Source organism: Myotis myotis, unplaced genomic scaffold (genome assembly GCF_014108235.1).
Source record: "Myotis myotis isolate mMyoMyo1 unplaced genomic scaffold, mMyoMyo1.p scaffold_m19_p_24, whole genome shotgun sequence".
NCBI lineage: Eukaryota > Metazoa > Chordata > Mammalia > Chiroptera > Vespertilionidae > Myotis > Myotis myotis.
Window position 1 is genome coordinate 4,946,047 of NW_023416329.1, and position 25,353 is coordinate 4,971,399.

Below are 25,353 nucleotides of genomic sequence, written 5' to 3' on the forward strand. Positions count from 1 at the left end.
CAGTGGTTGTGCCAATTATACTCAATTCCCCGTAAATGTAGTGCTTTTATAAGAACTAAGAACCACAAAAGCAAGTGTTCATTTAGCTAAGTTTAATGTGAACTTCTCTGAATTGGAGCAGCTTGGAGTCCAGCACAGTTAACAAAGTTGAGGTGGTCCCCAACTTGTGACTACTCGGAGCCATGACTACATGGGAACCTTGGGCCTGAACATCTCCATCCATTCTCAGATCTGAAGGTTCAGTGAAGGCCTGGCACCTGGCCCGGCTGCCGTGAGTGATGTGTTTGACCTGTTTCCCCACAGTTCTTTGTCTTGGATGTTGTCATTAATTTCCGCCGTCTCAGTGAGGGGGATCTGTTCACTCAGTTGAGAAAGATAGTCAAAATGGCTTCCAACGAGGATGAACGCTTGCCTCCAATCGGCCTGTTGACATCAGACGGGAGGAGCCAGTGGGCCGAGGCCAGGACAGTCCTCGTGAAAGGTCAGCCGCAGTGCCCAGCGCATCTCCACGCCCATCTCATCCTCACGTCCATCGGCTTTCCCTCCGCCAGGGTCGGGAACCATGCCTCATCCCCATCTGCCATCGCACTGGAGCTGAGGCCTCCCTCCAACTCAGGACCCGGTGGCAAGTCTTGCTGTCAGCTGAGGTTCCTTGATGCTGAAGGCACCTTTGGTACCTCTTATTTCATCTGACCATGCTCCAGCTCTCTGGGTGACACTGGCTAGCACTGGAACCCTGGGATTTCTGGGAACACTAGCGGGGGGCAGTGGGGAGGGAAGATTTTGAGCTGGAGGAAGGCTGGCAGCAATTAAGCAGTTGTGCTTTACTTGTTGGCAGGGGTGGTTCTCATTTGAGGGGTCTGAGTTGCTGGGAGAGCCGTCAGATGAGGATTTGGGATGGAGCCCACCTCTGGGAGGGTAGTTGGCTGCCTTCTTTATATGAATTTTTGGTCCTAAACTTTTCATAGTTAAGCTGAGAGTTTCCAAGCACCCCTATAAGAAATCCAGTTATAGTCTTAACATTTTAAAATCATTCTTCTGGAAACTACTTTTCAAATCCAAAGCCAGCTCTATTCCCAGGAACTGGGAGAGCCTTCCTTTCTTGCCCATGTTAGAGACTCCGGGATGAGAGGTGAGACTTCCATAAACCTCCATCTGTCCTTCAGGTTTTCATTTGGCCCGGTGTCTATCTAGACTCCCCAAGTGTCTGCAAGCTGAGGACTTGTGCTAGGCCTGGGGAGTGTAAGAGATAGGATGAAGTGCCCTCCAGCCCACTAGATGAGAACAGGGGAAGAGAAGGCACAGGGGAGCAGGTTCAAATACACAGTAATGTGATATTTACCCATGTAAAGTAACAGAGACAGCAGTGCTAAATAACTGCGTCAGGACTTCAGAGTGGGAAGGGAGCCCTTCTAATTGGGAAGATTTCAAAAGGCTTTGTTGGAAGAGGTAGAAATTGTGCAAATCTCTGTGACATGAGTGAGAACTGCAGGAGGGATGGGTGGCATACAGGCTGGCAGACTGGGGGTGGGCAAAGTGGACTGCCCATCAGGGACATCTGCTCTGCCAGTACCATGAGGAGAGCAGCCAGGCTGGCAAAGTGGCCATGCTGACCGTACTAGTAGAGTGAGGAGGTAGCAGGCCTGGATCTCTGGCAACAGGCACTGCATTTTCTGGTCCCCTCCCTAGAACGTTCGTCCCACAGGGCTGGCTGGCTCTTTGCACTACTCAGAGCTCAGCTCAGCTTCGACACCTCAGGACTTCCTTGAGCGTTTCTCCCCAATTATATTCTGTCCCTTGGTCCTGTTTTCTCCTCTTGATCACCTGTTTCACTCCCCAAAGTCAGCTTTTCCTTTGCTTGATTCCTGCTGATTATCTGCTGCCCTCCCCCAGTCAATAAGGTCCAGGAGAACAGTAAGGGCCCAGCTGTATTTGTTAAATAAAAGAATGAAGGGTTATTAGGAATACTGGGGCCCAGACTTATTTCCCACTTACCAATGAACTATTCTTTCATTCAATTGTTGGGCACCTGTGAATACTTGGTTCTAAATCGGGGTTGCACAGGCCACAGGGAAGTTGGAGAGCTGAGCCTGTTCTCATGAACCTAGCCGCCAAATTGGAGAATTAATAACATCATTTGAAAGTGAGTTCATTCCCTCAGTAGACCGTGGTCTAATCAAATCCCACCCTTCTCCCCTCCGGGGACAGTGACAGGCATCAAAATAATCGCTTTTGCTTCCAGTACAGTTTCCACTTTATTAGCAGGCCAGGCCAAGCCATCTCCCTGCAGGACTACCAGGGATTGCCTGGAGGTCTCAGTGCTTGGGCTGCCCTAATTGGAATTAATTTGTTAATGGCACTTGATCTGGTTTTCTGAATGGAAGTACTGTTTCTGTGGGAAACGTGACAGAAAGGAGGGGGTGCACACGCCTTCCCTTTGGAAATTCAATTAATTCAGTTAGCACTGACTGTGTCGTCTGTGTGGCAGGAAACCATTTCTTCCCAGAGCCCTCTTCTCTAGAGCAGCCCTTTCCCACAGAAGGCAAATGGAGAGACCATTTAGAAAACAATTCCAGTGTAAAAGTAAAAGATTATGACAGCTTGGGCTAGGATTAAGAGGGAGAATAGAAAGACATGGGTGGGGTCTAGATATATTTCAAAGTAGAAGAAGGACAAAAGAAGTGAGAAGTGTTTCCAGGTCTTTTATTTGAGCAACTGAATAGATGGTGGTCTTATTCGCTGAGATGGGAATCAGGTTGAGAAAGTGGCTATGAAATGGAGAAGTCCTTTCCAAGTATGTCAGGTCTGAGATGCCTTGAGTCATCTAAGTGGAGACACCAAATTAGATCTATGTGTCTGGAACTCAAGAGAGAGGTCAACACGGAGATATAAATTTGAGAGCCATCAGCACATAAGTGATATTTAGTCATGGACCTGAGTGAGATCATCTAGAAGCAGAAGAATGGGGCATCAGAGGCCAGATAGAGAAAGATGCTGAGGGCATTGAGAAAGCAGCCCTGAAATCAAGAGAAAACCAGATGAGTCACAAAGATCCAAGATGGAAGGAAGCTGCAGAGAGCTCAAGGAAGAGTCACCAGTGACCTTCACAAAGGCCAGACTGGAGTAGTGGGAAGAATGAATGGTCATATGCTGATGGAAGTGATCCAACAGCAGGAGGAAATTGTGTTTGAGGTCAATGAGTAGAATTAGTAAGTGTGGATGACACTTTTCAGACATTATGGGATTAAAAGGAGCAGAAAAATTCGGGAGTTGCTAGAAGAGGGTTGGGGTCAAGGGAAGTGTTTTTATTAGTAAACGCAAGGGCATGATAGTATGTAGACAAATACATGGACATAATCCCATAGGATAATTAATGAGGAGAGAGGTGATAAATAAAGGGGTAAAATTATTGCAAAGAAAGAAGATGGAACCCAGATAATAGAGGCCTTTGGTTGGTGCCAGGAAAATGGAGATCAGAGGTCCATAAGACTGTGCTGTGGTAGTGGAAGTATGAGGAGGTTTCCAACTGGTAACTTCTGGTCTCAGATTAGCAGAGCATGGCCATGAGCTGAGTGGCAGAGGATGGTATTCTGAAGACAAAAGAGAATGCATGAGTCCTAACCAGCTTGACTCAATGGATGGAACATCAGCCATAGACTGAAGGGTCCTAGGTTTGATTTCGGTCAAGAGCATGAATCTCAGTTGCAGGCTCGATCCATGGCCCTGGTCAGGGTGCATGTGAGAGACAACCAATCAATGTGCCTCTCCCACATCAATGTCTCTCTCTCTCTCTCTCTCTCTCTCTCTCTCTCTCTCTCTCTCTCTCCCTCCCTTCCATTCTCTCTAAAAGTCAATGGAAAAATATCCTCAGATGAGGAGAGAGAGAGAGAGAGAGAGAGAGAGAGAGAGAGAGAGAGAGAGAGAGAGAGAGAACGCATGAAATAGCCTCTTGGAAAGTAGGAAAGAGAGCTTACTCATGAAACTTGATAAGATTTATGGACTGTGTCAAGCTCATATTTGAGGATTTGGGGTCATACATTTAGGAAAAACTAATTAGCATTGTTTTGCAGTTTCCCTCCACAATGTTCAGCTCCTCAGGTTCAGGCAAGAAGGTATATCACCAGGTTTAGCCAAGGTTGGTGAATAAGACCGAGGGAAAGGGGGAGGTGTGGGAAGGGAATGGTTATAATGTTGGAATCTAAACTGAGTTGCTAGGGCTACCATAACAAAGTACCACATTCTGAGTGCTACCCAACAGAAATGTATTTTCTCACAGATCTGGAAGCTGCAGGTCTGAGATCGAGGTATCAGAGGGGTCAGTTTCTTCTGAGGTTCCTCCCTTTGGCTTGCAGATGGCTGTCTTTCCTTGTGTCTTCACCTGGTCTTTACACTGTGTCCTAATTTCCTCTTCTTATAAGGACACCAGTCAAGTTGGATTAGGCCCCATCCTGATGACTTCATTTTACTTAATTACCTCAATAAAGACTCCATGTCCAAACACAGTCTCATTCTGAGAAACTGGGGGTTAGGACTTCATCTTAGGAATTTTGGGAGAACACAATTTATCTCACGATGGGAGGGAAGTGAAAGACAGAGGTGCATAATGGATAATGGAAATAGGTAGTGTGATTCATGGTTTGGGGGATGTCATTGACACGAGTCATGTTGCAATGGGGGTAACCGACTGTGTGAACCAAAAGGTGATGAGTATGGTCAGAAGGTTGGATGCTTGAAACTGAGACTTCAGGAGGTGTCCCTGGTCCTGAATTCCCAGATGTGATTATGGAAGTGGGGACTGATGTTGGACTGCCACAGTGGGGAGGTTGAGAGTCTGAGAGAAGAGGATGTGAGCTGGGTTATCCACATGGACATTGTAGTGATGGGGAGGAGGAAGCTGAATCAGGAGCCCAGATCTGCACGCTGATGAGTTGTGAGAAGGTTGGTGGAACACAGCAATTAAGGGAGTGTTGGCTATGATGGGAAGGTAAACGTCTAGCAGGTGCAACTACAAAGGGAAAGGGGGGAGGAGGAGTCATTTAGGGGTGGGAACAGGGAGAATAAAGTCACCTACCTGACCTGGCCCTTGGGGACATGAGTGTCAAGGAAAAGAGTCTGTGAAAGGGCACAGGGATGTGTAACCCTCAGGGGATACCACCTTCAGGTGAGGCATAAGGTGAACAGAGAATGCATTCAGAAGAAGTTAATGATGCAAGGGGACTAGCCATCACTAGTCAGGCATCAGGAAGGGTTCAGGAAGGAGGAAAGGCGAGGGCAACAGACCCAGGAACAGCGGCCATCATTGCCCACAACACTCCCCAATTCTTAACTCCTGGGAGCTACTCTCTCCTAGTTCCAGGCAGGCCTGTCTGGTGGTTATGGGGCTGGGACATCTTTCCAACTCCATAGCGGCATCACAATTAACACCACGGGGTGGGTGCTTTCCAGGCCATCTCTGCTGAAGGCCCAAGGTCTCCACCTCCCTTCCAGGAACTGGGCAGAGACCAGTGCCTGTGGCAGTGGGCCCAGGCAGGTGCTGTCCTGCAAGATGCCTGCGCTCAGATGAAATCTGCCCTTAAATTCTCATAGGGTCAACTGAGGCCCAGCGAGGCTATTAATTTCATTAACCCTCTCTCCTCAACAGAAGAGGCAGCCCACCCACCCCCAGGCAGGCTGGCTCCCTCTGTGAGGTCCCAGGTTCCTCAGCCCAACCTCCCTGCTATGCCATTGAGAGGGTGGAGGTCACAGAAGTCCAGTGGCGCCACCTTGGCACAGCCCACAAGCAGTGGGGCCATATGTCTGCTATGAAGTCCATACCCTCCCTATGTGCTCAGTGTCCCCACACCTCCACAGCCCCTCACACAGTGCTTCTCATACAGCGCTCACTGACAATGTGGTGCAGGACATGTGTGTGTATTGTCGTCTACTTCGGCAGCCGGATCATCCACAGCCAATGCCGAGAGACCTCCTGGGAGAGTCAAGGCTACCAGGACCATCACTGGTGTTTATTGGGGAGACTGGAATAAGCAGGATTATTAGAACACAAATAGGATAAAACCAAAGGAGTATCTCCAAAAGGAGTCCCGAGGGCATTTGTGGGCCTCACCCCTATGCCTGTCCTAGCCCAGGAGGGCTTCCTGTGCCAACTAGCACTTGAGGCTTATGCCAACTGCTGTCCTTGTGACTGGGGCTGGCCAATGACATCAGGGTTCTCTAACGAACCCCTTAAAACACACACACACACACACACACACACACACACACACACACACACACACACCAGATTCCTCAAGCCCAGTGCTTTCCCAGTAGGTCAGGGGGAGGCCCGGGATTTTCATTTTTAAGCACTACCTGGTGCAGCCAAGGTTGGGACCCCATTGTTAGTGGCCTTTGTGCATGGCGGTCCCCCTTGATGCTGAACCCTGTCCTGGGCACTTCGTTGCTTTAGGTCTTCATTTATAGCCCAGAGGGGAATCTCATCCCCAAAGAATGGAGGAGGCTGTGTCTCCCACGGGTTGAGGGAACCCAACCCTTAGAGGTGGCAGCTGCAGACCTGGGCCTAACCCAACAGCAGGGCTTGGCAGGCGCCCATAATTAGGGACCCCCAGAGGGATGTTCATCTCCTCTCAGGACCTTCCTCCCCAGCGAGCTGTGGCTTTCTGAACCCAGAAGGAGCCAGCACTGTTATCCTGGTCTGGAAATGTAATTATACATTTGGCCCTGAGTCTGGAAGACTGCAGCGCCTGTCAATTTATAGGAAAAGGATAGCCAGCTCGGAGAGCCCACACCCACCCCACTCCAGCCTGCTGGCTTTCCTGGGTGCTGCGGTGAAGATCCAGCCAACAGGCCTGGAGGCAGATGCCTCCGTTTACACAGTCCCGTAAATATTTATCCCCAGCAGCCAATCAGAGCTGGGACACTGCTGTCAAGGAGGGAGCTGACAGAAGGCGGCTGGCTCTGCAGAAGGCCTCGGTCACGGTTTACAACCACCACTCAGGGTGGGCGTTTGGCTATTTAAATATTGTCAACCAGAGATAGGCAAGTCTGCTGATTTATAACCAACTACACCTTAGCAGCCTCTCTGATTTAATTGGCCCAGAATACCGCCTGGGCTCTTGAGGCTGAATGCTGTTTTCCCTCTCGGGGGGAGGGGAGGTTTGATCCAATGCTCCCTCCCACAGGGGACGCGTGAAGGCCAGAGCGCCCACGCAAGCAGAGGCACGTGGTCTAGGGCAAGAGGGCTGGCCTTGACCCGACATCCTGCTGTGCCCTGGAACCCGGCTCCCGAGGCTAGGGCATGAGGACAGCAGCCCTCCCTGTGGGTAGGACCATGGCAATGCAGAGGGCCAGCAAGCAGTGGTCTGGTGCCTGGCACACAGAGGATGATCACTAAGTGAAAGCTTTATTAGATTTGGGGAAATGCTCTGGGGACACAGCCTCTCTGGAAAAATCTGGTGAGCTGAAAATCGGCACCTGTTGAATGGGCACTGTCCATGCAGCAGTGACGGTGGCCTGTGGCCACAGACTGAATGGTCTGTACTCCTTGCCTGGAACCCCAACCCTCGTTAGCTCTGGGATGCTCTTCTGCTGCCCTCAGGTCCGCCACGTACCACATGCCCCGTGTGCATAGGTTATAGACACCTCTCTTTCAGTCCCCCCTGGTTGCCGTGCCCTCACTTCCATGAAATCGTGGGCAGCACAGTGGTATTTGGAGTACAAGGCAGCTGGGAGGTGGTTTGGGTATCTCCTGCTTTTCTTCACTCACCACCCCTCCCCTGATCCCAGAAGTATGGTAGCTCTTAACATCTGCCTTTGTGGGAAGCATGGTTAGAGCACAGAGGAAGAAGCAATTCTTGGCTCTTGAGTTCTGTTTTTTAAATTAAATTACTGTAAACATATTTGGGGGTAATTGTAGGTGCATATCGACTTGTAAGAAATAATCTTGACTCTCCCCTTTTCCTACCCAATGCTAACATCTTGCCAAACTCTAGTACAACATCACAACCAGGGTGTCGCCACTGAGATAGTTAAAATACAGGACCTTTCCATTCCTTTATAGCTACACCCGCTTCCTCCTGCCCCCACCCTTCTCAACCCCTGGCAACCACTAATCTGTATTATTTCAAGGACATTATATAAATGGAATTATATAGTATGAATCTTCTGAGGCTGGCCTCCCTCCCACCCCACTCAGCATAATTCTCTAGATTCATCCATGGTGTTGCATGTGTCAGAAGTTCATTCCTTTTATGTAGTCCATCGGCACGCATGCATCACAACAGGTGATGTAGCCATTCACCCATCGAAGGACATTTGATTTTTTCCCCTTCAGATAAAGCTACTATGAACATATATGTATAGGTTTTTGTGTAATTGTAATTTTCATTTCAGGAAAAATGCCCAGAAATGAAATTGCTAGGTCATGTGATATCTGCATGTTTAGCTTTTTGAAGAGACTACATTCCCATCAACAATGTCTGAGCGATCTACTTTTTATGCATCCTCATCAGCATTTGGTTTGTCACTATTTTTTATTTTAGTCATTCTGATAGCTCTGTATTGATACCTTAAGATAGTTTTAATTTGCATTTCTCTTTATGATTGATGGTGCTGAATATCTCTTCACCTGCTAATTTGCCATCTCTATATCCTTTTTGATGGAATAGTGGCTGTTTGGATTTTTGTTATTGTTTTCTGTTGTTCTGTGAGTTCTAAGAGTTGTTCATGTTCTTTACTAGCCCTTTATTGGATATGTGGTTTTATATTTCCTCCCAATCTGTAGCTTATCTTCTCAACTTCCTAATAGGATGTTTCACTGAGTAAATGTTTTCGTTTTGATAAGAAGTCCAACTTATCAAATTTCCTTTTTATGGGTTCTCCATTTGGTGTCAAGTTTAAGAATTCTTTGCCTAGGTTTAGGTCCCAAAGATTATCTTTTTAATTTTTTCTAAAAGTTTTTAAATATTACATGGTACATTTAAATTGATGATCCATTTTGAATTGGTTTTTTATAAGGTGTGAGATTTATGTCCAGAATTTTTATTTATAAATTTATTTATTTTTGCTTGTTGGTGTTCAATTGCTCTAGCAACATTTGTTGAAAAAGGCCTCCTTCCTCCTTTACTTTTACACCTTTGTCAAAATCAGTTGGGCATATTTATGTGGGTCAAATTGCTGGTTTTCTATTCTCTTTCGTTGGTCTATGTGTTGATCTCTTTGCCAATACCACATTCTTGGTTATGTGGCTGTATAATGTCTTAAAATTGAGTATACTGATTTCTCCAACTTTATTCTTTTTCAAGATTGTTTTAGCTATTCTAGCTCCTTTGCCTTTTCACACAGACTTTAGAAAATCTTGTCTATACATACAGAAAGCCTTGCAGGGATTTTGATGGGAGCTGTGTTGAATCTGTATGTAAATTTTGGAGAATTGACATCTTTGCTGTGCTGAGTCTTCTGATGCCTGAACACAGTGTATCTCTCCATTTACTTAGACCAGTGATGGTGAACCTATGACACGCATGTCAGAGGTGACACGCGAACTCATTTTTTTGGTTGATTTTTCTTTGTTAAATAGCATTTAAATATATAAAATAAATATAAAAAATATAAATCTTTGTTTTACTATGGTTGCAAATATCAAAATATTTCTATATGTGACACGGCACCAGAGTTAAGTTAGGGTTTTTCAAAATGCTGACACGCCGAGCTCAAAAGGTTCGCCATCACTGACTTAGACCTTTTTGATTTATTTCATCAGTGTTTTGTAGTTTCAGCACACAACTCCTGTACCTTTTTGCTAGATTTACACAGAAGTGTTTCATTTGTTTTGCATTAATTTTGGTGTTCGTGTGTTTGTTACTGGGATACAGAAATACACTTGATTGCCGTATGTTTATCTTATATCCTGCAAACTTGTTGAACTCATTTATTAGTTCTAGGAGAGTTGGTTTTTTTCCTTGGGATTTTCTACATAAACAATCATGTTGTGAAAATAGGGGCAGTTTATTCCCTTTCTGATCTGTATCTCTTCTATCCCTTTTCTTGACTGTTGCACTGGCCAGAGTGCCTGGTACTATGTGGAACAGCATTGGCAAGACTGGGTGGTATCTTTTCTTGTTCCTGATTTAGGTGGAAAGCATGCAATCTTCCACCTTTAAGTATGATGTTAGCTATAGGCTGTTTTGTAGATGGTCTTTATGAAGCTGAGGAAGTTACCATCTATTCCTAGTTTTTTGAGATTTCATTATGAGTAGATGCTGAATTCTGTCAAATACTTTCACTGCATCAATTGATATAATGAATTTTTTTGCAGTCTCTTAATATGATGGATTACATTGATGGATTTTCTTGTATCTCTGAAATAAAGGCCCACTTAATCATGGAGCATAACTCTTTTTATATGTTGCTTAATTCCATCTGTTTATGTATTGCTTACTATTTTCGTATCTATATTCGTTAGGATTATTGGTCTATAGTTGTGTGTGTGTGTGTGTGTGTGTGTGTGTGTGTGTGTGTGTGTGTGTGTGTTGTTTTGGTGTCAGAGTAACACTAGGTTTCATGAACTGAATTGGAAAGTGTTCCCTCCTCTTAAATATCTAAAAAAATTGTGTACACTTGTGTTAAGTCTTCCTTAAATGTTTGGTAGAATTCTCCAGTGCCTGAAATTTTCTTTTTTGGAAGTTTTAAACTTACAAATTCAATTTCCTTAATAGTTATAGAATTATCCAATTTTTATATTTTATGTTTGGTGTATTATAGTAGTTTATACTTTTGAAGGGATTGGTCCATTTCAGTTAAGTTGTCAAATTTATGTCTGTAGAGTTCATAGTATTTCCTGATTATCTTTGATGTGTGCAAGGTCTGTAACGATAGCTGTTTCACCCTGATGGTATGTCTTTCCTCTCTTGGATTTGTTGTTGTTGTTAGACTTGCTAGAGATTTGATTGATCTTTTAAAAGAACCAGCTTTCTTTTCATTGATTTTCTATTTTTTGTTTGTTTTGTTTTCAATCTCACTGACTTCCTTCCTCCTGCTTGCCTTGTGTTTATTTTGTCTTCTTTTCCTGGTTCTTGAGGTGAGAGCTTATATTATTCATCTGAGACTTTTCTTCTTTCCTAATGTCAGCATCTGTGCTGTACATTTTTTCTCAGCGATGCTTTAGCTGTGCTCACAAATTTTGATATGGTGCATTTTTATTTTCATTCATTTCCATTTTTAGAACATTTCCTTTAAGACTTCCTCTTTGACCCACAGGAGTGTTCATGAGTATTTAAATATTTGAAACTTTTTCAGATACTTATTTCTACTTTGATTCCAGTGGTCAGAGAACACATTTTGTAAGATTTCAATTCTTTTCAGTTTGTTAAGGGTGTTTTATGGCTTAAAATATCGTCTACGCTAGCATATGTGTTCCATGGGAACGTGAGAAGAATGTGCATTCCGCTGTTGGTGTGTGAGGTGTTCTATAAATGTCAATTAGATCCTGGCGATTGATTGTGCTGTTGAGTTTTGCTATGTACTTGCTGACTTCCTATCTAGTTTTCTATCAGTTATTGAGGGAGGGGTGCTGAAGCCTCCAATTGCAATTGTGGGTTTGTCTATTTCTCCTTCAGTTCTGTCAGTTTTTGCTCCACATGTTTTATCTTGTTTTGTGGCATGTTTAATATACTAGTATACACATTTATAATTGTTGTCTTCTTGGTATTGTTTGTTTTACATGTAATGTCTCTTGTCATTTTCTTTGCTCTGAAGTTTATTTTATCTGATATTAATATAGGCACTCCTGCTTTTTAAAAATTAATGTTTGCTTGATATACCTTTTTTCCTTTTTTTTTTTTAACTTTCAACAAACCTATATAATTATATTTGGTATGAGTTTCTTGTAGGTAGCATATATCTGGGACATGTTTTTAACCTACATTGTCAATTTCTGTCAATGTAATTATTGATATTCTGGGATTTGATTCTGCCGTTTTTTCTCTTTTTCAGTTCTTGCTTTCTTTTTCTTGCCTTCCTATGGGTTACTTAAATATTTTCTAGAATTCAATTTAAATTTATCTGCAGTGTTTTCAGTGTATCTGTTTGTATAGCTTTTCCTGGTGGTTTCTATAGGTATTACATAATTTATCATAGTCTACTTCTGTTAAAATTTTGCTACTCTAGTGAAGTGTAGGTTTACCACCCTTTATATCTCTTTACTCTTCTCCACTTATAATATAATTGTCTTAAATATTTTCTCTAATATAAATTTAAAACCACATCAGGCAGTGTTATAATTTTTGCTTCAACAGTGAAATATAATTGAAAAAAACTCAAAAAGAAAATGAAAATTTGTTTATAAGATTTCTGGAGACAAATTCTCTTCGAGTTTTCTGACCTGAGAATGTTTTGATTTCCCTTTATTCCTGGAGGATATTTTGCTGGATGTAGAATTCTGGGGTGACAGAATTAGCGCAGAGTGGAAAACTCCATACTGTTTTCCACAGTGGCTGAACCAATGACCATTTCATCAGACCTTTTCCTTTAGCGCAGAGAAAGGTCACACCACCTCCCGCCAGCCATAAGGCTTCTGATGAGAAATATGCTGCAATTTCTATTGCTTTTATATTTCTGCATAGGTAAACTGTCATCTCTCTCTCTCTCTCTCTCTCTCTCTCTCTCTCTCTCTCTCTCTCTTTCTTCTCGGCTTTCTTTTCTTTGTCTTTAGTTTCCATGAGTTTGACTATATTATGCCATGGTGTGCATTTCTTTGAATTTATTCTGTTTGAGATTAGCTGAGCTTCAATCTTTAGGTTTATGTCTTTTGCCCAAATTGGGAAGTTTCTAGCCATTATTTCTACTAGTGAGTTCCTAATCTTTCCTGCCCCGGGAGATCTTTTGTTCCACAGATCCCTTAGGCTCTGTTCTTTTTCTTAGTAGTCTATTTTCTCTCTGTTCAAATTGGCTAATTTCTATTGCTTTATCTCCAAGTTCACTGATTTTTTTTTCTCTGCCCACGACATTCTACTGTTGAGTCCATCGACTGACTTTTTTTATATTGGCTCTTATATTTCTTAGTTCTAAAATTACCATTTTTTTATCTTTTAAAATTTTTATTGAATTTATTGAGATGACATTGGTTAATAAAACTATACAGGATTCAAGTGTACACCATATGTGTATTGTATTGTGTGTTCATTGCCCCAAGTCAAGTCTCCTTCCACCACCATTTGTCCTCCCTTAACCCTCCCCTACTGGTCCTATTACTGCACCGGAGCCTGGTGATGTAGTGGGAAGTTGCAGAGAGGAGAGCATTCTATAATCTTATGATTAAAACTCAGTCTTTTAATGGGCCTATGTCCCAGTGTTTGTACTAAGCTGGAAAACTGTTGCTATTTTATTTTAAAATGTTCAGCTTTATTGAGGTATCACTGACAAATTAGATCAATTAATTAAAGTGATGATTTGATATAGACTTACATTGTGAAAGGATTCCCCATCTAGTTAAAATACCACATCCATCACCTATGTATTTTATTTTTGTGTGTGTGAGAACACATAAGTTCTACTCTTAACAAATTTTAGTTACACAATAGGGTGTTATCAACCAAGGTCACCATGTGACACAGTAGATCCTCGGACCTTATTCTTCTCATAGCTCAAAGTTACCAATCTCCCCTTCTTTCCCCGACCCCTTAGCCCATAGCAATCACTTTTATACTCTGTTTCTATGAGTTTGCCTTTTTTTAATATTGCACATATAAGTGATACCGTGCAGTGTTTGTCTTTCTATGTTTGACTTATTTCACCCGCCATAATGCCCTGAAAGACCATCCCTGCTATTCTAAATGGCAGGATTTTATTCTTTGTCATGGCTGAATAATATTTCATTGTATGTAGACACCACATCTTCTTCATTCAGTCACCATTGATGGGCACTTCGGTTGTTTCCATATCTTGGCTGTCGTGAGTAATGCTGCTGTGAATATGAAATGTAGATATCTCTTCAATATTCTGTGTTCGTTTCCTTTATATGTGCCCAGAAGTCATAGGTTTATTTTTAACTTTTGGAGGAACTCCATACTGTTTTCCACAGTGGCTGAACCAATGACCATTTCATCAGCAGTGCATAAGGGTGCTTTTCTCCTCCACTTTCTAGACAACATTCAAGTGTCTCAGAAACCTCTGTGATTGTCCAAGCTGCCTTCTTTGTTCTTCCAGTGGCTCCCAGTTGAGGGTGTCCTAGTTGAGGGTGTCCAAGTTGAGGGTGTCCAAGGCCTGTCAGTGCACATAGATGCAGACTGATTGGAAGCTGGACCCTTGGGCAGATGGGAAAGGGTGCAGTTAGGCCTGTTTCAGGGAGAAACTGGACACGGACTTTTTGCCAGCTCCCTCCACACTGGGTTGATGGGAGGTGTGTGTATATGTGTGTGTGTGTGTGTGGCGGGGGGGAAGTACTCCTGCACCTTTTTAGACTGTTTATTTGTTTACTACAGTCCTTTGGGTCTCATGAATACAAGCCCTGGTGACTTTCGGAGCATGTGATCCAGGGTCTGTCCCTTGCACAGAAGCAGAAAAAGCTGGGGTGCCCTTCTTGTATCTAAGCTCCTTCCAGGGAGATCCTGGTGATTGGGGCAGGGGGTGGGGGCGCTTCAGGGAGAAGGCAGAGTGGTCCTTCTGTCTTCCCTGGTTCCCAGGGAGCACTGCATTAGCCCTAGGTGAGTGCTGACAGATGCCTGGTCCTCAGGAAGCAGCAGCCCCCCCTAATGATTTCCAAAGCCGGGTGTTATACGGATGCCTCTTCCTGGCTCTGGTGCTCTGGGCTAGGGAGCCCAATGAGACCCATGCTCCTCAGGGGGAATTTTCAGCTGAGATATTCCTCCCAAATTTCAGCAGCCACCGAGGGAGCAGGGCCAGCCTTCCTTGCATCTCCGCCCTTCCTATCCATCTGTGTGTGACTTCTTCTGTAAATCCTTCCTTATAAGACTTCTGGTCAGCTAGTCTTCAGCTGGTTATTCAGGTTGAGTATTGTATATTTTGGTTATATTTCCAGTTTAGTCCTGGGAGTAGGTGAGTGTAACTTCCACCTGCGCCACCACCATCTTGGATCGCCTTCATATTTTTTACTAGAGGCCAGGCACATGAAATTTGTGCATGGGTAGGGTCCCTAGGCCTGGCCTAAGATCAGGGCCCATCTTCCCCAGCTGCCAGCAGCCGTCCCCACCCCCTGCCACCAATGGCGACCCTCTGTGTGGGGGGCAACTGGCAGGGTGATGCCCTGCCAGTGTCCGGTGTCTGCCACCACCCAACCCCAGTTCCCAGTTCCCCATTGGGCCATCAGGGCCTACAGGCTGGGGGCAGCTCCTGCACTGAGTGTTTGCCCCCTGGTGGTCAGTGCGTGTCATAGCCGACCTGTCATTTCGCTGTTCGGTTGATTTGCATATTACGCTTTTATATAGAGAGATTCTTTGCTGAAACTCCGAGTTGTTTTGTTTTGTTTTGTTTTTCATTTTTTTCAAATGTGCTCATAAATGCTCTTTCAAGCACAGTTTATGAGGGCTAATTTAAAAATATTTGTTAAATAAGTCTAACATTTCTGTCATCTCAGTGTTGGTACCTACTGATTGTCTTTTCAAATTCAATTTGAGATTCCCCTTGTTCTTTTTGTGACAAGTGATGTCCTATTGTATATATAATGCTCTGAGACCTGAATCTTATTTAAACCTCTTGTTTTAGTTGGCTTCTTCTGGCACTGCTCCAGCAGGGGTGGGGTGGGCTGCCTTGCTACAGTCAGGTGGGATGGAAGTTCAGGATCTTCATCTAGGCTACATTGACATGCCAAGGGAGGTGTTCTTTGCTACTGGTAGGGAGTTATGAATTTAACCGCCCCCCACGTGGTCTCTACTGATGCTGTGTGGGGGGTAACTGTGGTGGCAGTTACTGCCCAGTGGAGATGGAAGTCCCAGCTTCCATCTGAGACCAGGCCTTCTCTGAAACCACCGAGATGAGATGCCTCATTACAGACCGGTGACGTTAGAAGTCTAGGCTCTCCACTTTCTCTTTGCTGGGGGGAGTAAGTTACGGTCTAAGAGTTTTCTGTCTTGCAAGTCTGTCTCTTACCTGGTCCTTTGGCTAAAGAGAGCAGGCTGTTATCAGGCTGCGGTTGTGTTTGTTTATTTTTTGTCTACTCTTGTTTGTGTTTTTATGTTGCTGGCTACTTCAGCTCCAAGTCTGAAGTTTTCTAAAACAGAAAACCTAAAGACTCGGTGGCTTGAACAACAGACATTTTTTCTCACAGTTTTGGAGGCTAGAAGTACAAGATCAAGGTGCTGGCAGGGTTGGTTTCTCCCCAGGCCACTCTCTCTGGCTTGCGGATGATTTCCATCTCAGAGCATCCTCCCATGGCCTTTACTCTTTGCAAATCCATCCCTGGTGTCTGTTCCTCTTCTTATAAGGACAACAGGGCTATTGGTTTAGGGCTCTACCCTTATGACATTATTTAACCTTAATGAACTCTTTAAAGGCCCTGTCTCAAAATACAGTCATATTGGGGGTAGGGTTTCAATATATAAATTTGAGGGCAGAGGGAGGGGACATAATTCAGTCCATAATAGCCAGGAACCCCACTATCATGTGTTCCTTGTGTCCTGAGGTTCTTAGTCATTCTGATTTCCTCTTTCCATCTTTCAGAGTCTTCTATGTTTGTTTTAAATATAGTGGGAGGAGTAGGGAAAAGTCCACTTGCTCTTCCTAGAAGTAGAAGTCCCTCCTTGTTGAGCTTTCTAAAGAGCCTTTGTAACTCAAGTCAAAGCAGTTCTGATTTTCAAAGACCAAGTTTAATTGTGCAAGAGACACATTTCTTAGAATTCTCATAACCTCCTGGGGTGGGGAGCATAAAGATTGCCCCATAAGCCATAGAGTAGAGAAGTATATGGCATGTGTGATGGCAGATTTCCCTCTCAAGGGAGGTATGACCCCTTCATCTGGGGAGGCAGGATGCTCAGATGGGGTTCACAATGGTTTAGAAGCTATAAGCCTCTGAGGAGGTGGTGTGTGTGTGTGTGTGTGTGTGTGTGTGTGTGTGTGTACAGCACCTGAGAGTTCTGCAGACTTCCAAAGGCAGAGGTGCCGTGCTGGTTTTCTCTTTGCTCACCTTAGTCACAGCCTGTAAGCTTTCCACCGCTAACAGAAGCTACAGGGCCCTCCAAGCCCTGGTGGCCTCTGGAATGTCTGCATCCCCAAAGCTGTCAACTCCCCATGCGTGGGTGGCAGGACAAGCTCCTCCTATTAGTCAAGTCCGGCTTCTCACTATTAAGCAGGGGCTCCTTGAGGAAGATTGATTCATCGCATTAAACGAGCCTCCCTGTGCTCGATGGCGATGTCACAAGACAAACGGCCCCTGCCGTGTGCCTCCAGTCCTCGGCTCCGCGTTTCCAGCACATTTGAGCCAGAGTCATGGTGGATGAGTTTGGCTGGAGTTTATTTTCTGCCTCCCACGATAAACTTGTCAGCATTTGACCGATCAGCTCCTTGTATGCAGGGAGTTCATTTGCAAGGCCACCTGGCATCCCCATTCGGCTGTCCTGCTCCCATTTCACTCTGTCTAATGAGCCAGGACCTGGTTCCTGTTGGCTGGCGCTGAGCTCCAGGGCCCTGCACAACCAGCATGCCAGGAGTGATGGCTCAGCCCTCCCAGGAGTCCCCCTCTCCTGTCTGGAGGGGGGCGGGGCACCGATGCCTGGGAAGCTATCCTTTTTTCCTGCCCAGCTGGGAAGGAGTGTGCCAAGCCTCCACTTTCCTACTCAGAGGCTCTATCGGGCCTGTTCCCTATCCTCTGGCTGGGCTCCTGTGGGGTTCCTGGGGAGCTGCAGCCTTCCCACCCACCTTGGCCTTGGAGCTGTTCCTAGGGAAACCTTGGTGTAGGCAGACACCAAACCTGGGTCCTCAGAGCTCACTGAGACATGGCCAACAGGGCCAAGGTGGGCAGCATTGGGGCTGCTCATGGCCCTGTCTGGGTCCAGGCCCGTGTCCTTCTCAAGAGCCCTTCTCAAGATGTTGGAAACCTAGACTCTCTCTGACCACATCAGCCTCTGCCCAGACCTGCCAGTGGCTCCCTGCTGTGCTAGATGAAGTCCATCTTCCCAATGCTGCTATTCATCCTTGATGATCTGCTCCTGCCTTGGCATTAGGTGTGATCAAGGGCAGCTCCCTTCATGTCCTGGGTTACTTCAGGTAAGACATGCAGCTCCTCTGTGCCTCCCTGGGAGTGGGATGGTAACAGTACACGTTCAATAGTCACCTGTGTGAGAGCTTAGACTGATGCCTGACACATAGCAGGAGCTCAGCAAGGTTAGCCAACAGCACCACTGTACTGGGTCCTGCCAGCCTCACCTGCACCCTGCATGCCTTAACCACAGCCTGCTCTCTGCCTCCCAGCCCTCGGAGCCTGTTCTCATACTGTTGTCCCCTTCCTGACATGCTTCTCCCTTCTTCTCTGTGTACCTGAATCTGACCCAGGCCTCCCCATGCTCTGAAGTCATTAGCCAGCCAGGAAGCCCAAAGGAACCCCCAGAACGGCACATGGTGCAGGACCAGACAACATGATAACTGGTCAGGACTCCTACTGGAGCAGAGAGGGGTAGAGCTTGGAGCCTTGCAAAGCGTCATGATTCCCTTCCCATCTCCTTTCCACTCCTCACTCCCCCATGAAGCTCCATGCCCCCCAAGTAGTGGTTTTCTGACCCTCCAGCAGCCATGGCCTTTCCTGTTGGCCAGCTGGGCTCCTTTGGGCTCCGTCTCTGAGCTGTGCACATAGATCTCACCCCTACCTGCCCATACACTATCAAGTCCATTGCCAGCCATAGACATTGCCTGCCTGAGCTTGGGGCCCAGATCGCACCCTCTGCAAGCTCATAGAAGGGGGGAGGGACCAGATCAGGGCTTCTGGAGCTGGACTGGCAGTGTCTGCTTGAGGCATGGGTATCAGGGCAGGATGCACTGTAGGGTGTGTGCTGTGTGGTAGTAGACAGTTGTGTAGAGGGAATTGGACGAGCCCTGGCTCAGGTGCTGCGTGAGGCTGGCCTGGTGGACAGAGCATGGGCTCCTCATCTGCACTGAGCAGGTGGCTCCAGGTGTGAGGAGTCCTGGGGGGCAGGAACTCTGTCTGGGCTCCTCCCCGTGTGCCTGGACACAGGGCCAGCACTGTTAGAGGACTGGGAGCGTGAGAGGGTCCCGGAAGCATGGCTTTGGTAGGCAGCCTGGGAGAAGGGCGCCCATCCTGGGGACAGCCTGCGCAGTGGTGAGGGGCTATGTGTGCACAGGTGTCCAGGGAGTGGCAGGAGGCTGGTGTGCGGTCCATGCAAAGAGCAAGGGGAGTTGAGCCCTGAGGGCAGCAGAGGCTAGCTCTGGACCCAGGAGTTGTGTTTAGAAGTTCGGATTCTACCTGGTGGGCAGGAGGAGCTGTTCCAGGTTGAAGGGGTGACATGGTGACTCCACCACACTTAAGGAGCAGAGGGAAGGCAGCGCCACGGGTCTCATTTATCTTTAGCTCCTCAGCTTGTGTTCACGAGATTGAAGAGGGAAGCCGAGGCCACGTGGAAGGTGATTTGTCATCCTAGCCCCATAGGGATTAAGAGGCATCCTGAAAGTACGGTGCCCCCCGAACCCTCATTATTCTAGGAGGGAGAGGGTGGATGGCAGAGAATGGCTGGTCACCCTCCTTCCCAGAGTGGAAGTTCTACTCTGGGTGATGGCTCCTTCCCCAAGAATTTTCAAAAAGTGGGAGGAAGGGGATGGTTAGAGACGGGAAACACCTTTCACAGGAAGATTTGTGGAGACTTCTCATGAACCTGGAGGAACCGCCTGGGCAGGATAGGGAACAGCACAGGTAGCCTTCGCATTGTGTGCCCAGCAGGTGCTGAGGAGGCCCGGGGAGGGCCTCAGGGATTACCTCACTCGAGGCCACAGCACCAGCAGGGGCGACTTTCCACAAGCCTGAGAGAGTGAGCAGCCAGAGAGGCTAGGGCAAGGCCAAGGGTAAGGAGGAGCAGACAGGACCTCACCTAGGACCACTCCAGGGCCCAGCTGGACAGAAGAAAGGACAGGCACCTTCTTTTTTTTTTTTTTTTTTTTTTTTTCCTATTCTCTCTTTATTCCATTTAAATGACAGAATCTGTGATCATCTCGAGGCACCTTCTTGATGTGGTCCTCCGCTGGCTTCATCGGCCGTGCCTGGACTCAGCCCCCCACTGCCTGAGGACGGTGCTGTGCGCTCGCTGCGACCCACAGGCAGGGCCAGGCTGTGAGCCGAGCCTGCGAGGAGACCTCGAGCCTGAGAGTGGGAGCTGCGTCTGCTCCCCCACGTTCCCTTCAGAAGGCAATTCCAGGCGACTGTGAGACGGTGGGCATAATTCTTGGCTTGAGGCTCTGGAAGAAGAGAAGGATCCAAAGCTGGGCCCTGAAAGGGGGAATCCAGACTCAGCAGGACCCCAGTGGGGAAGGGAAGGCACAGGAGCCAAGAGTGCAAGTGGCTGCACGTGCAGAGGGCTGTGCACCTGGGCTCAGAACCAAGGGGCACCGGAGATGGGAGGCCAGCGCTCAGGACCAGGGCCACCCCAGGGGAGAAGGGAGGGACTGAGCTGTCATCTTGGAGCCCCCCATATTCCACAAAGACAATAGCCTCTGGACAAGGACCTTGAATTTAAATACCTGCAGACCCCAGGGGGCTGTATTATGAGCAGAAACTATGCAAAGCAAGGGTGCACCTTCTCAGCTGCAGCTAATCCCTGCAATGTAGGAATGTGAACCCAATGCACGGGGCAGTGCACGTTAGGTTAAACATGGCCACAGGTGACAGAAAACCCACAATAACAGTGGTTTAAAAATACAGAGGTCCTTCTCCCTTTCACGTGTGCCAGAAGTGAGCCAGCGCTGACGCAGGCGCCTGGGGCTCTTCCATCTCGTTGCGAGGGCATGGCCCTCACCCCCCTGGTCCCGGGTGGAGGCTAGAGGTCCAGTGATTGCACCTGTGTTCCGGGCAGCAGGATGGAGGAAGGCGGGAAGAAGGGCAAAGAGCACATGTCAGTCATCTCTAAGGAGGTTTCTTAGAAGCTGTCAGGTAGTGCTTCTAGATCTTGCTGGAAGGGCTTAGACACATGGTTACCCTAGCTGTAAGGGAGGCTGGGCAGTACAGCTGTATATCTGGTTGCCGCTGTGCCAGCTGAAAGCCAGGTGTCCTGCGGCTGAAGACAGCATGGACATTGCAATATGCAACCAGCAATCACACACTCGCTGCCCGTCTGCCTCAAACACCACCCCCACCTTCCCTGCAGGCAATATCCTGGGACTCGGGGTGGTGAGGGCAGCCCTCATCCTGGTACAGCAGCCAGTCCAGAAGTCTGGCTCTCTGGGTGATGTGCAGCCTCTCCAGCGGTCCTGGTGCCACACCCCGTGTGGGTGGTGGAGAGGGACACAGCCGCCACCAGGAAGACTCCTGACTGGAGAAGGGCCAGGCATTCCAGCCCTGGTGCCCCGGGCAGGCTTTGTGGTGGAGGAAGCTGCCGGCAGCCCATCTGGCTGGCCTAGCTCTGCTCTGGGAGGAACCCCATGCCCAGTGTCCCTGGGGAGGGCTCCAGCTCCCTTGGCAACAGGCCTCCTACACAACTCGGTGGTTTGTCGTGATGAGTCTATTGGCTTGAAAGGGCCCCATGGGCTCATCTGGTCACAGGTTTAGGACAGCCTGGCCCTTCCATCTGCCCCAGCATGGACATAGCTGCGGAGGGGGCAGGGTGCGGGGAGCGGGAGGGCAGGAGAGCAGTATCCTGGCTCTCTTACTTCTGACTTCCATGTGGAACAGACTAATTTTAAAATTCTGGAATCTAATATTTGAAAAGCATAGTTCAGGACAAATAAATATGCCTGTGTGGCAGACTGGGGTTGTGGTGTGGAGCGAGGTGCTGTGGGTGGGGAATTGGCGCTGTGGGCGGGGAATTGGCACTGTGGGTGGGGAATTGGCACTGTGGGTGGGGAATTGGCGCTGTGGGTGGGGAATTGGCACTGTGGGTGGGGAATTGGCGCTGTGGGTGGTGGCATTGGAATTGGCGCTGTGGGTGGGGAATTGGTGCTGTGGGTGGGGAATTGGTGCTGTGGGTGGGGAATTGGTGCTGTGGGTAGGGAATTGGTGCTGTGGACAGGGAATTGGTGCTGTGGACGGGGAGTTGGCGCTGTGGGTGGGGAATTGGCGCTGTGGGTGGGGAATTGGCACTGTGGACGGGGAATTGGCGCTGTGGGTGGGGAATTGGCGCTGTGGATGGGGAATTGGCGCTGTGGGTGGGGAATTGGCGCTGTGGTTGGGGGCATTGGAATTGGTGCTGTGGACGGGGAGTTGGCGCTGTGGATGGGGATTGGTGCTGTGGATGGGGATTGGTGCTGTGGATGGGGAATTGGCGCTGTGGATGGTGGCATTGGAATGGGCGCTGGGGGTGGGGAATTGGTGCTGTGGATGGTGGCATTGGAATGGGCGCTGTGGGTGGGGAATTGGTGCTGTGGATGGTGGCATTGGAATTGGTGCTGTGGATGGTGGCATTGGAATGGGCGCTGTGGGTGGGGAATTGGCGCTGTGGTTGGGGGCATTGGAATTGGTGCTGTGGATGGTGGCATTGGAATGGGCGCTGTGGGTGGGGAATTGGTGCTGTGGACGGGGAATTGGCGCTGTGGATGGTGGCATTGGAATGGGCACTCCTCCCCTGCGTAGAGTCTACTGTGCATGGACAAAGCTCTGCACCAGCTCCGTTCACTTAGACAGGCAGAACAGTGGCCACACATCTGGAGGCAGAACTGGCCACAGCTGGGGGGACACTCAGGCTAGTACAGAAGCTCAGACAGTCTGGCTGACTTCACAGCCCACCCACTGGGATAGGGGAGGGGTCAGGACTGGCTCATGATCTGGGTGTCTGGGTGTGTGTCTGCCTGTGGAGTGTGAGGCGATGCAGAGGGGGGCCCAGGCCCCGAGTGGGACAGGTGATGAGTCCTTGCTTGCCCGCCCTGCAGACTCCACCAACCGGGACTCGCTGGACATGATCGAGCGCTGCGTCTGCCTGGTGTGCCTGGACGCCCCAGGGGGCTTGGAGCTCAGTGACACCAACAGGGCGCTCCAGCTCCTTCACGGCGGAGGCTGCAGCAAGAACGGGGCAAACCGCTGGTACGACAAGTCCCTGCAGGTGAGTCGCCCCTGCCGCGTGGCCAGTGGCCCGAGCCAGCCCTGCTCACGTGGGGCAGACCCGCTCTCCGGCCTCTGCTGGCCAGGATGCTGCATGCGAGGCCCAGGGAGCTGGAGGGGTTGGAGATGTGGCCTTGGTGTCAGCCCAGGAGCAGGGGGCCAAACCCCACTCAAGCTCAGTAACCTTCCTGCAGCCGGTGCTGTGCCGGGTCCTCTGGGTCGGCCCTGGGCTCATTCCCCATCTCCCACCACACACTGTAAAGTGGGGGCCTGCCAGGGCCCCCACCAAACAAGTCCTCAACACGTTCAGTAAGAATCACATCTGACGCCCAGAGATGTTTCGTGTTTCTGAGTTTCTGTCACCCTGGCTGGCCGTTGGATACACCTCCCTTCATCCCTGGGAGGTAGGGCAGCCCAGCATCTCCGCAGAAGAAAAATCAAAATAAAATAAAGCAATTAATTTTTTTTTTCATTCGTATGACGTTAGCTCAGAAACAAGGCACTTGCCTTGGCCTGGAGAAAACACTCATGCAGATGGGGGGAGGGGGCGGGAGGGCCACTCATTCCCGTTCTTACATCCTTTTGCCCAGGCATGCCCCCCTAAATCTGATCTTGTTTGTTTTTAAAGCCACCACACTGTCACAGTGACCCAATTAAATAGCAGAACGATCGCTGGCTTCGGGTCAGCATCGCTCACACGTAATGAGCGTTTAGGCTTGTTTTGTCCTCCCCTGGCCCGCATCCTGCAGTTACCCTCTCGTCGGGGTGCATATTGCTGCTGCCACTTCCGATGCGTCCTCGCTGCTGCGCTGGCTGTCAGCCTTCACGGCGATGCTAATGGCTCACCTTCCACGCAGCAACTGTGGGAGGGAAATGATATAATGGAGGTACAGGGCATGAAGCATAGTAAGGCTTGGCAGCAGTCGTTAAAAGGCACTGTTCGCCTGTCTTTCTTTTAGTGGCAGGGACAGAAAAACATCAGTGTGTGAGTGGGCACCGTCCTCCCCTCCCTGCCTCATGTGGGGACTGTACTCACCGCTGCGTTCTGTTGGAGGTGGGACAGGTTACCAGGCGATCTGGAGAAGCCCACTGGCTTCATGGACAGGAATTGGAAGAACAGAGAGCATCCTGGGACAGAAGGCAGGGGCACTGGGGGAGGGGCGAGAAAAGGGAGGAGCTCTGAGAGACTCTGTGGGAAGTTAGAAGAATGGGAGCGAAGACTGGGGCAGCTGGCAGCCGTGGGCGCCTGGGGGAGAGTGGAGACAGTGGGCCCGGTGTGTGCTGTGTGCCGAGTGCCCGGCAGGGTTCAGTAGCTCTCAGTAGCTCGTTCGCTCGCTGGTTGGTTACGGCTGGTGGGCTAGTGTCTCCTGAGTGTGGCGTGCTGGCTCAGCTACCGGCGGCCCTGCTTTACTTGGGTTATGCTGTCAGAGTCGATGCTCATTTCATTCTTTTCTCCCAGTGTTTCTGTGCAGAGTGTGTCCCTTTTCCATGCCAGCTGACCACAGCCTCTGTAAGATCATGAAAATTCATAAGTCCCCGTCCCAGTTCCCATGGTCCTTCCATGTGCCTTCTCTGGAGCCCTCAGATCAGTGCTGTGAGCCAGCCTTGTCGGAGGCATGTCCGCCGAGAGCTGACGGAAGCCAGAGGAGGTGCCTGTGGGCCTCTCCCTGCCGCGGCCCCCGCCGGGGTGGAGTCGGGTCCCTGATACACCTTTTCCTCGCTCCCATCAGGGGAGGTTTTGTTTCTCCCGAGGAATCTGTGCGCCATCCAGGTTGGAGTGTTATCTTTCATTCGGTCATCCAACAAAATCATTGAGCACCCACTATGGGGTAGGCACTGGCCTAGATCCTGGGAATAAAACCAGTGGTGCCCAAGCACACAGGGGCCACCAGGTACCCCCTCACACAGTGCAGTACAGGATGGTGGCCCTGCCACCCCCTGTGAAGGGGACTCAGGGCTCACAGACACTGAGGGAACAGGCCCATGACTGACGGAGAGTGTGCCCAGCTGTTCAGGGGTCACTGGACCCTGGGCTGCGCCTGCCCTGCCCAGAGCATTTCTGGGAGGGCGCGTGGGGCTGTGCTGCGTGCGATGCCCACAGGCTCAGGCCCTGGCAGCGGCGTGCAGTGTTCTTTTTGGGAGATAACGTGCTTCGGTGG

At 48.7% G+C, this 25,353-nt stretch overlaps 1 protein-coding gene and 1 long non-coding RNA gene across 2 annotated transcripts in view; one reads left to right on the top strand and one right to left on the bottom strand.

Moving 5' to 3' along the window:
- Window positions 1–25,353, top strand: part of CHAT (choline O-acetyltransferase) — a 53,481-nt gene that overhangs the window by 14,523 nt on the left and 13,605 nt on the right. The window contains exons 7-8 of the mRNA XM_036356032.1: window positions 304–481; window positions 23,026–23,195. Coding sequence (XP_036211925.1) covers window positions 304–481; window positions 23,026–23,195 — 348 coding nt within the window. The remainder of the gene's footprint in view (window positions 1–303; window positions 482–23,025; window positions 23,196–25,353) is intronic.
- Window positions 20,323–24,326, bottom strand: LOC118679372. Its single transcript, XR_004975220.1, has 3 exons — window positions 24,231–24,326; window positions 23,948–24,054; window positions 20,323–20,434 (listed from the first exon to the last, which is right to left on the bottom strand). It is a non-coding gene; the product is annotated as an uncharacterized LOC118679372 (long non-coding RNA).